The 12,137-nt window shown below is 40.1% G+C and overlaps 1 protein-coding gene across 1 annotated transcript in view; it reads right to left on the bottom strand.

The window, feature by feature from the left end:
• NTNG1 (netrin G1) overlaps positions 1-11,765 on the bottom strand; it is a gene marked incomplete at both ends in the record, with an annotated part of 143,932 nt that extends 132,167 nt beyond the window's left edge. The window contains one exon of the mRNA XM_082287020.1: positions 11,520-11,765. Coding sequence (XP_082143146.1) covers positions 11,520-11,765 — 246 coding nt within the window. The remainder of the gene's footprint in view (positions 1-11,519) is intronic.
• Between the last annotated feature and the right edge of the window lie 372 nt (positions 11,766-12,137).

Genomic DNA, 12,137 nt, shown 5'->3' on the forward strand with positions numbered 1-12,137 from the left:
CAGCATTGCTCTTACATCTGCTTTCTGTGGCCTTGGTGGTTGGCTAGGCTGAAAGACAAAAAAAAACCAAACCAACTGTGGCTTGCATGTCAGGAGTTGAGAGAAGCTCATGTATGGTGGTGTCATCAAGAAAGTGTTAAAACAGGTCATCACAGGCACAGGTGCCATTCATCTCTGTAATAACTTGTGAAGAACATTATTTTTTCTTGATCAGCTTCTATAAATCTTCTTCTAGAGTTATGAGAACTGGCCTGGCAGGAGAAGGATGTTGATGGCTGCATTAGTAGGGGTGCAATGACCTTGAGGATGGGAACTGAAAAAAACTCGTGATATTAAGGTAAAATTCAGTAGTGACCTGCTGCTTTCTGATTTTTTTTTTCTGATCTTATGCACATTTTTATCATTCCAAACCCATCACTTAGTAGGTCAAGGCCCTTGACAAGATACAATCACCAGAACAACATAATTCAACTTCTTAGCCAGATAGTTATTGATTGGGAGAGCCAAACGCTGCCTGTAAAAGGGCTATGCCTGCTTTCTCTGAGCTCCACCTTCGAGAGTGGGTACCTGGGAAAAGCAGCATGGTGAGCAGGTCCTCATTCACCAATCCACATTCCAGCACACCCTTCTCCCATCCTACTGCTGAACTCTTTAAACTTAGAAAACATTTAGGAAATTCTTTACCTGTACCCATCTAAAGTCCAGAGATGAGGTCTGTGTGGTCTGTACCATTTCCAAAAAGAATGTTAACCAAAAGGAGTAACAGAAGTCTACGTAAGAACAAACCCCTCAGCCCTGGTGGCTTCTCAAGGTGTGCAGAGCATTAAAGGTGTGACAATAGAGGGATACAGCCAGAAGGAAGGCAGGCAGGCTCTTCTGTTCTTTGGAAAAACTCCCCATTTCTCTCTCCAGTCTTTGTTTTCTCCACCATTTTCAAGACAGGGACAGAGGGGCTGGCACCCAGGAGGGCTGCACGGACTGCACAAGTGGCAGATGTGTGAGAGCTGCCTGCCCCACCATCCCATTAAATGTGCATACACTGCTTTACACCAGCTGAGGACTTGTAAATTGTGGAAGTGGGGAAACAATTGTGTGTATGGCTTCAAAAAACCCAAACAAACTCCATGTTGTATTTCAGGCATCAGTCCACTGTTTAACACTGAAAAATGGCACACTTTCTGTTAAGGCTTAACATTTGACAAAATGTTATGCTGAAACCCCCACCTTTTCTGATAAACAAAGGAAGGACAACTGTTGTAGTGTTTTTGGAGACCTGTTTTTAAACTTATAAAACTTTGAGTTCATGATTGATGACGCTTAGCTAATGTTCAAGTGCTACAATCAATGATGGTGCAGTTATGGAGAACTACAGAAAGATTAGTCAATAATAGTCTTGTCCTTTTCAATTATTTACAAATAATCCATGAGATGCATAAAGCTAAAACAGTATTTTAATATACAAACCCTGTTATGTATTGTATATATATATATATATATATAGTAGCTGGCATTTTCCAGCTAGGTGGTCTAAAATATGCTTTCAGTGTATTCTTGTATGCCCCAAAACTGTACCCAAGAAAAGATGGATAATGTCCTATTATCCAAAACCTGTTTTGTCACTAGGGACAAAGAGCCTTGCAGTGAAGCTCACAATGGCTGAAGTAATCCAAAACCCAGCACCAGTAAAACGAGTAAAGAAGATTTTAAAACTGAAAAAAGTGGAAATAAGTAAACTTCAGTGAAATTGCTTCTAAGAAGAAAATTATTAGAATATAAAGGCATACAGTTAACTTTACCTTTACTTAAGATGGTTTTATGGTTTCCAGTTGAGATTTCAAACTGGTACAGTGCAGAGGATAATGCTCACTACTAAGGAAGAAGTACTTTGTTGCCATCCATTGCTGTCAGTAGGAGTCCTTCTGTTGCCTAACACAGGACACATTAATTTCGGTGGAAGATCATATTTTAAGTCCTGTTGATGTAAAGTCAAACACTAGCTCTTAGGCATGAAATATACATGATGAGTCACTTCTAATTTCCTTTTAGTTGTTGAAGCGTATCTTTTTTAAAAAATCAAAGCCACTGCTTCAGATAACAAAAAGCTTCTATGTTCTTAACATTTTATTTTCAAAGACTTATTCCACTTCTTTTTCAGGAAAACAGGGTTTTCATCTGCAAGTGGTTGGCAAAAATTTACCCCACAAATTTAGTGAGGAAAGCTACAATGCTTAAACCCCTTAAACCTGTTACTTAACGTGTCTGGAAGTCTGAATCAACCCTTGCAAAGTGAGACACCTTGCTAGGATATTTCTGCAGGCTATCCCTACAGTATTCATACCACTTGGCAGATCCATATGGTCAAGGAAGCCAAGAGGCATGTCAGTCTGGAAGCCTATGATAAATATAGATGAGGAAAATAGCACGTGTAGAAAAAGTTGTTTTAGCAGTTAGAAAATTGCATTCTGTATGGTTTTTTTCTATAGCTATGCATGTTGCTGTTTTTAGAGGATGAGGGCTTTTGTGTAGCTGTTTGCTATTCCTCTTTATTTATTTTTTACCATCTCCCCACCCCCAGTCACTTCTAAATGTCACCCACAAGTAGCTCTGTTTCTAGTTTTCACTGGAGGAAAGCGTCTTATGAGCAGGTGTAGCTGGTAAAAATCAAATTGATGAGTTAAAATGTGGCTCTTGACAGTTTTACAGATAAAAAGCTAAAATGCACCAAGATGTTGGAAAGACACAGCACGTACATGTAAGCAAATGCTCCTTTCATCATAATGGTGTCTTCTTTTAGAGGTTTTACAACTACTAAGCTATAAAAATTCTCTCTGGGCTGAAGCCTGACATAAAACATCCCTGATATAGTACGATTTCTTGCTTCTTGTAGTAAATATAATTAAAATTCATTTGCACCCTTTTCTCTCCTCCCTGTTTTTTATTTCTAAGTTCCATATAAACAATCTGCCTAAAGAACTAGAAGAAATAAAACCATTTTCCAGAAAAGACAACACAACAAACATCAAAGCTACATGAAATCACTTATGCATGTTGCCAAGTCAGCTCAATGCCAAGAATTTTTGTGTCCTTAGCTATATTTGTACTTGTAGATCAGGATGATGTCACTGCAAGTGACCTGTGAAAGCACAAACTTCCATACCTAAAATGTGTATCAAGAGTCATTGTTTCTCCAAGAAAACCGGGTACAGAGCTACCCCCTATTTTTTAGCTAGGGAGATGAGCATTCCAGTGTACGCGGGGATCTGCATCTCATCAGTCAATGGTCTTAATGGTATCTGGGATAATCTTTTATTTGCATATTCAGGCAGGACTTATAGGCCTTGAAACAAGTCAAGAAGTATTTGGATTAACAGATCTCTCACCTGGTTTTAGCTACTCTTAAGTAGATATGGTATTTTGTGTATTGGAAATGGCAGTTTTGGCAAAACAGCGTTGGTATTAAAAAAAAAAAAAAGTGGTAGTGGTACTCACACTAAAATTGACCAGCACCCACAAATTCAGCCCTTTCTAAACTCTGTGGGTAAAAATAAATCATAGGTTTTAATCCTCACATAATGAGATGGGTAATTTCCATACTTTGTCAAGAGGGATTGCTAATGCCTGTCTGTATTTCTCCTCCTCTGCTTCCCAGCATAGAGCAGAAGGGATGGAAATGAAGATTATTATCTCAGTTTGTACATTTATTTTTTCTTGAATGAATGAAGGTGATTTGGATTGCATTAGGACTGGATGCTTTATAAGTAACGTAAATGTCTAAATGTTAAAATCGTTACTTGAGAGTCAACTTACTGATTTCTGCCTCCTCGAAGGACTCTGGGGAGCCCACTAACCAGAATGGTTGTCCTGATGCACACTAGGTTTGTAGAACTCTAAGCTGAGTTCACTTGGCTTTGTTTCAACAAGATGCTTACAAATGGAAATTTTAATATATGGAACTTGCATTTGGTTTCCAGTGATTCTTAGCTTTTACAAACTGCAAGCTCTGCAAGAAAGAAACATGAAACTCTGGGGTTCAGAGATGTACAGGTACTAAATGAAGATGGAAAAACATGTTTATCCAGATAATTTGGACAAACCTGCAGCATAAAACTATCTCTGCTCCGTTCTGTCAAGTAAATCCAAAATTCACGCTCTGAGACTTGTCCACCACAGTGGGAAGAAATATATCACGCTCCTTGTACAGTGTCCTCAGCCTGGAAAGCCTGACGCTGCACAGCTCCCTTGGGAGGGCAGGGCATTGTGTCCCTGACCAAAATGTGCAAAAGCAAACCGAGGGGGCAGTGCTGCAGCTCTGCTCCTCCAGGCTGCCTGTGTGACACCAGCAGGTTGGGAAGCAAAGGTCACTCTGCTGAAAGTAGGATTTAGCATCCTGGAAAAAATTCTCAGTTCAGGGTTTCTAGCAGAGGAGAAATGGGGTCACCCAGCTCTGCCTCCCATCAGCCCTGGAGGGATGTGCTGTCCTGCCCCGGCCAAGGAGCACCGTTTGGGATGTGCGGCTGTACTGCACTGTCTCCGCAGTAGAGAGCAGCAAATCTTGTCAGGAGTCTCCCTGCAGTGAGCCACAGGCTCGAGATCACCTCTGCCTCACCACCAGCAGTTCAAATTACAATAGGTTGCTAGTAAATCTTTTATTTATAAAGTAGTATTTTTTACTTCACTAAAGGTGCTGCTGAGGGGACATTTCTGGTCCAACTGCATTGACAGCAAGCCATTCACATTCACCATGGATGTCTTGAGTATTTATTTTTTAGTGGAAGATATTTATTTCTTTATAAAATTGGTGTTACTGGTTCCATACCCAAACAAGGCCAAAACTCCAAGTTCCCACAGAGTACTTGGGCATCTCCCCCCAGATACTCACCTTGGTGCTTTGGGGGGCCAGGGAGGAGGGGAGCGGCGGGGGGAGGCACCAGCTCAGGTATTTTTAAGAACCTTGTCCATAGAGCCACAATCTCCCCCAGCATGGTTCCTTGCTTTTTAAGATCAATTGTTATTCAAATAATTGTCTAAAAATGTCTACTATTCCCAGCTAACTTCAGGGGAAAAACAAACCAAACTAGAAGAGCAAGTAGCAAATGGAATAAAGGCAATGCTAGAAAATGCTTAACAGCTGCTTTTACAAAGTATATTTATAAAATATACATTTTCTTAAAAAGATGTACTTCTACACATACTAGTGACATGTGTTTTAAAACTGCAACTGAAAATATGTAGAAGCTCTCGATTTTCTTTAGGAGCCCTGTTCTGATCGCAAATAATTTTAACAAATGAAGTACCTTGTGGGCGTGCTTTTTTGTTTAAGTCTTGAAAACATTCCAGTACTCAAAGTGTAACTGAGGAGAAAAAAAAAAAGCAACTGGACAGAGTGTTGTTAATGATTTACTGGAGAATCTTGATGTGTGATAATGAGTAAAATGCAAATCTGTTTTACTGCCAATCCTCAGTTTTGATTTATGAGCAATTATTAACTTTTAGATTGCTTCCAGTTGGAAGAGAACAGAGATTTTACCAAGCTATTTTTTAATTCCTGCTGTCATTAAGTATATCCTTTTTTTATCTTCTGGAAACCAAGAAATCCTTTCCCATGAGGACCAAGGAGCCTTTGCAGAGTGTGCAGCAGGCTGCTGCCAGAGGCACAGGTAGGCTGGCGTGTGGCACTGACCAGTGGGAGGGAGCTGGGGCACAGCACAGGGGCAGTCTGTGCTCCTCACTTTCCTGGGGCACAGCACAGGGACAGTCTGTGCTCCTCACTTTCCAGGGGCACAGCACAGGGACAGTCTGTGCTCCTCACTTTCCAGGGGCACAGGGACAGTCTGTGCTCCTCACTCCAGGGGCCCTTGCCCTGCTGGCTGCTGAGGGGCTGTGAGAGGGGCTCAGTGGGGCTTGGATGGGAACAGCCACAGCAGTGGGGGCTGAGCTGTCCTGCCCTATTAGGGACAGGCCACCGGGCAGGGGCTGTAGTTCACAGGTCTTGGGGTATTAGAAATGAAATTAAATGTTCAGTATCTTAAGAGGAGGCACCATAAAATAAATAAAATAAAACCCCCACTCCCTGAAGAGTAAGGTGTTCTCCTACAATGACAAAGAGACAGTTGTAATAATTATCCGTGCCCAAGGAATTCAAATTAGATGAATGCAGATGTTGTAAATAAAGTCTGGAATAACTTTGAGCTGTACGTGCTTTAAAAAAACAACTATGAAAATCCACTTTAAACAAGACAGTAGCAATAGCTTCATCTTTAACTTCCTGTTCCCATTCTAACTCATGCCACATAGTAAGACTATACAGATAAAATAAAATGAAGGATTCTAAATTCTAATTTAGCCCATAAAAGAAAAAAGCTTTTTTTCTTAACAGCATCTCTTAATGATATTGCACAACACTCTTTTAAAATGTCTTACTTGAGAAAGTATGAATGTCAAAATGCTTTCAAAAATATTTTTTGTTTCACATTGTGATTTATCCATTACTCAAGAGTATCTGTTAATTTAATTATTTCAGTAAACATAATAATGGTATCAGTATCTATGCTGCACCGTATTTCCTTTTTTTTTAGGAATATGAGCCTACTTGTAATTAAAGGAATGCTGTATTAATGATGCTGAAAGTCTCAGAGGGAAAAATTTAATGTCCACCTCATAATATTATGCCAGAATTACATGTGCAGAATACTTTTTAATAATCTTTGTTTCTTAATTTAGTTTTGATTGGCTATGAAATATAGAGTAGCACTCAAGGGCTCAAATTTCTACTGTCATCAGCATTTCTTTTCTATAAATTGTACAAATGCACAGGACTCCCATCTGCAGGCTCCTTTTCAAGCTTCTGTTTAACCTATGAAGGAAATTAGCTGCAGGCAACTATAATTGATGATAATTTCATAATATTTTAGCCGTTGGGATGGTGTTATGATAGCTAGGTCTAAACACAAACAGAAAATTATATTTTCATGTTGCCATTTGAGCTGCAAAGACAGGTCGGTAATATAAATTCGTCTCTAGTTTGCAAATTACAGCAATAGCCACTAGGAGTCTCCTGGTTAAATTCATAATGAATTTGCACAGTAATCCCGGCTCACGTTTGAATGCAAACCCCGTGCTAAAGGCTGGATTTCAGCAGAGGGGCCAGTCCATGTGCAGGGCAGGGGGAACGGGGGTGACAGGATCCCTGAGCTGTGAGCAGCATCATCAGGTTCCGATGCTTGTACCAAGGATATAGATGACAAATATTTTAGAAGGAAAGCCAGCAGCCACCTACACACTGTTCTGGTAGAGCAAAAGATGGTGACGGTCATGAGAAGTCAGATTTGTTTCTCTTTATGACTGGACAGAGTATTGTGGAATTGTTCTTACAAAGAGAGAAGTAGATTTTACCGACTGTTAGTTACTCCCAGGGATTTAAAGCAGATTTGTTTCGCACTGAAATACTGCAGGCCACAAGGACTAGCACTGCCAGGTACTTCATAATTTGTTTAGTGTCTCTGCAAAGTGAAACCTGCAGTTCAAACCTGAAAATGTAAATAGCTTCTTCCTCTCCTCTCTCCTCCCAACTATGCACAAGCATATGGTGCCAGACACACTCTTAGCAATGCCAAATGCTCAAAGTTCATAAATTACAGACCTGCAGGAATGGGTCATGCTGGCTCAAACACTGCGGCTGTTCAATCCAACTCTGTGACTGACAAAGATGTCCAAATTTCCTTGAAGGAATATCACAGAAAGCAGGCACCCACCTTCTGCCAGCACATGTACCTCACTCTAAGCAGCTAGAGATTGCTTTAAAATGTACAGGGAAGCCAGAGCTGACCAGTGAGCCCTTTCCCCACAGTGCTGGTTATCCTGTAGGCAGGAGGAGTGCTGTTTATTGTGGAAGGATGCTGTCACATCCTTCTTACAGATACATGCAACTCCACATCTACAAATTATAAGTGTTCACTGCTCTTAGACACTTATTTGTTTATAAGTTTCTTTTATGCATCTCTTCTCTTGAGCAAAAATCCTTTCCAAGCCATAAAAATCCTGAATGACTTTAAATATGATGAGATTTAAACAAATAATAATTTGGAAGGCTATTCATTTAGCTTCTGCTTTTTGAGCTTCTTGGTTTCATTTTCAGACTTTTCCCTGCAACCAGAAGGACTAAGGACATAAAGATGATGTTTTAAATGAAAGCTGAGAATCTCACATAATCATAATCGTAGGACTCCAGGGGTTTGAGGTTTCAGAATAATCTCATGAGCTGTCAATACTGAATGTCACTAGAAACTATAGTGTTATTCTCAGGATGCCTAAAAGCGACTGTGGGATAGTTTTCCTGCTGCATGCTCCCCATAAGACCTACAAATGCTGTTCTGGGGAGACACCCCAAAGGTACCTGCAAGTGGTGAGCTGCCAAATGCTGGCTTTAGCTGCCAGCTAGGGCTGTTATATTTTGCGACAAATTTACATATGTAAAGCCCTGTTATTCAGTCTGTCAACTAAACAAGCTTACTAAGTAAAAATTCATCATGGGCTTGTAAGAACATTTAAGTCCATGGGGAACATGCAGAAATAAGTAGTGGGCCAATTTAACCACTCATCTCCTCTGTATTGTATGCTTGCATGCATTGCAATGCACGGCTGTGTGTTATTGAAGATTATTATCAGCTACTCTCACAGACTGCCTTAGATTTTACCATAATCTCCCAGCAGGACTTGAATGAAATTCCCAGTCTGGTTTGTTTCAAGGATCTAATCTATATTACACTGAAGGCTGACAGAGACTCAACAGCTAGTACCTTAGTCCATTTGGTGAACAGAAAATTATTAAACCTGATCAGGGAACTGACATGCAAATAAAACAGGAGGCTGCTTCAACCTCCTTGTCATCCTGCAGAAGCAGACTTGGCTGCTTGGTACCCTTGCTTATTGTTAGAATATCAGAAATACCCTGTTCTTCTCCAAGTCAGTGTTAACCCAATTTCAATAGCAAAACAGTGGTACAGGTTTAGCAGGCACATAGCCTGTACTTACAACAAGAAAACCAAGCTCTTGTGTAAGCCAGTTTGGCACTTCACCATGCTGAAAAGAAACCTTTGCATCTTTGTCACTTCAAATTTGGGATTTTTAGCACAAGAACACGCCTAACACAAAAGAGCTCTTTTTTCCACTGCCCACTTTCTCCAAGTATGACAGTGCTATCTTCTTAGCTCATTTTCTAAAACCAGAAGTGAACACAAAAATAAAAGATCTCCTCAAAAATGCCAAAGGCTCATCCCTACAAAATATATAAAACCTCATTTCGAAGGAAATATCTAATTCCTACAGGTAGCTATGGTACAGACAGATATGAAGCATTTTTAGGGATGAGCATGCTCTGCTGTGAGCCACGGGGGCAGTACCTTAGGAACGTCAAATATTTGTCATTTTCCGTATGTTTCAAGCAAGCCAAGCCATTACCAATGCATATCTAAATATAGTGTATATGTACAATATACGTCTACAGCGGAAACAAATCCAACAGTTTATCATGTAAGAGTCAGTCACTCTACACTTGTGTAGCTAAATACTCTCATTCTGCATGCTCTCTCTCTCTTCCCCAGTTACTCCTCTTTCTCTGCTTCTCATGTGAGGATTCTGGTGGCCTTCTGCATCTCACAAGCTTAACCTACAGCTGTAACCTCAGGTCATTCCCAAGCAAACTTTCATCCCACATCACAGCATTGGTGACCTTGTGCGGTCAAATGTTTTCGGGGGGAGTTTTGGCACCAGTTTAACATTTAGATTTAATCAAAATGTCTTTTGTTTGGCTGGTTGTTTTTTGTTTAAAATCATTGTTCTAACTAGAGCTCATACTGATAATAAAGGCCTCCAGAAACTTACAAAATTACTCAAGATAGGAACTGCTGCAATGTTTATCTGCACTAAAAGGAAAAAACAAATTTTACTGAGCAGGCTTGTTTGTTTTGGTTTTTTGTTTCATTAAAAGAACAACTTTTTGCATTACATGATGAGTTACTAAACATTACTGAGCGGTAAATCACAGCTATTACTATTCAGAGGGAGAAAATAAATTTCAAGATTAAGAAATAACCTGTAAGACAATATTATGTGGGGCATATGACTTTTATTTGTTTTTAAACAGTGGCTGCTTGAAGTTGCTCAGAGGTTTAGTGTGTCAAAGCATGTCAGCAGAGATGGATTGGTGGGCAGAGAGCAAGTGGTGCAGTCAAAGGTTCATAGTGAACGTAATTTATTCATGTAGCTCCGCAATTTATCACGTGGTTATTACCATAATGTATGTGGGAAGCAGCTGCATGCGTGCAAATAATGCCTTAAGTGTATGTGTGGTTGGATCTGAACTCCTTACAGAACAGCAGCGGTGGAAAATGATGCCACAAGGCATTTAAAAGCAAATTTCCTTTCTGTGGGGATGCTGTCACCCAGCAATGATGATTTGTACACAGGCAAATAAATATCTTGTAGACTTTTCTCAGTTGTGATAACCTCACTTACCAGAACTCATTGGTTTTTCAAACCTAAATAATGTAGGTAATGTGATGCATGTTTCCAGTGCTGTATTAACAGAAATAAGTATGCATGTTTTGTACCCTAAACTCATATTTTCTAGTCAAGGAACTCAGTATTTTCCACTCAGTATTTAACAGAAATATTCAGTGGCAAGAAAAGGAATCCTCTGGGGGTGTGAGAACAAAGAAGTTATCTACAAGTTAAAGATCTCCTTTAACTGAAATGATTTCTCACAGCCTGATCTGTGAAACACTTGGGAGCAGCACAGCTGTAAAAGATTGATATACATACATATATGTATGTGCGTATATATATAGTGTCTGCCTGCTTTCTTATACCTGTGCAATTATTTACCAAGCCAAACATTTCCAAACCCTATCTATTTCAGAACCGTGTAAAATAAGGAGCTTTGGTCTCTTTTAGTTTGCTTGAATGTCTACAGTTCCAGTTACGAAGAAAGCTGTGAGTAGTTGCTAGAGCTTGGAGGTGTTTTTTGCTGTACTGTCCATACACACCTGCTGCAGCTCTTTGGGTAGCTGGGAAAACTTTAACAGCCCAGCTCCCACCAGCATTTTTTAAGCTTTGGCAATTTGAGTTCAACTGGTCTCAATGTTCAGAAATTATGCCATGCTAAGATGCTTTGAACTGATTTTAGTGGAATCAGTTCATTCAAGTCTTTCTTGATAAGGAAAAGGCCACCCCAGTTACGGGTTAGCGCATTAGAAGTTTTATGCTGCTTTCTTCTGATACATTAAAAGTTGATGTAGAGAGACAGTGAATTCAGACAAAGTCAGGTTAGGTCCTCATAAGCAGAACATCTCATTGCTCAGCTTTATGTACTACTCAGAGTTTTGTACAGCAGAACCTTTCACATTTGGAATATGATGCAGGTTTTCTTGGATAATTTCATGTGCGCTCTAGGGCTTCTATTTTGAAGCCATCTATCACAAATATATCCCCACTAATTATGCAAAATGAAAAGCTTGCCTTACCATTGCACAGAAAGTCTCAGGAGGATCTCCACACGTTATGTCTGGGGGATCCAGAGTCACTTTTACGTATTTGATCATATCTCTGGCTTCTGGCTGGCAGGCCATGTAATCCCATACTTTTCCTTCTTCTGTGTAAATCTGAGTCTTACACACGTCATAATGTCCCCACACAGAAGGGTAGTGCTGCATCACGGAGGATACAGTAACCCAGAGGGCATGAAGTGACAGGAATCTTGACAAATACATTTCTAAATCCTTTTATGTCAGCTTCGTAAGGATGCTCAGTGCTGGCGTATGTGCAGTCTAGCAATTATATGTACATATACAAGTATACATTTATAAAATAGGTTCCAACTCATATGTGAAGCATTAGGACAGGATGTTTGTTCACTATGTTAAAGACTTTGGTAGAAGCCACCCAGGCCCTGATGGCAGCCTTTCACAACAATGCAGCACTTGTCCTTCGTCTTATAACTTATCTGTCAGGGCTTCTTGTAAAAGATGTCCAATAGCAGATAATAATTTGTGAAGTTGCAGGTCTTCAGCTACACTGTCGATAACCCTGAGTGATCCTCCGTGTTCAGGGCTAGCAGGGGATGCCGGGACACACTGATAAAT

The sequence above is a fragment of the Coloeus monedula genome, assembly GCF_965178545.1.
Source record: "Coloeus monedula genome assembly, chromosome: 9".
NCBI classification, from domain to species: Eukaryota; Metazoa; Chordata; class Aves; order Passeriformes; family Corvidae; genus Coloeus; species Coloeus monedula.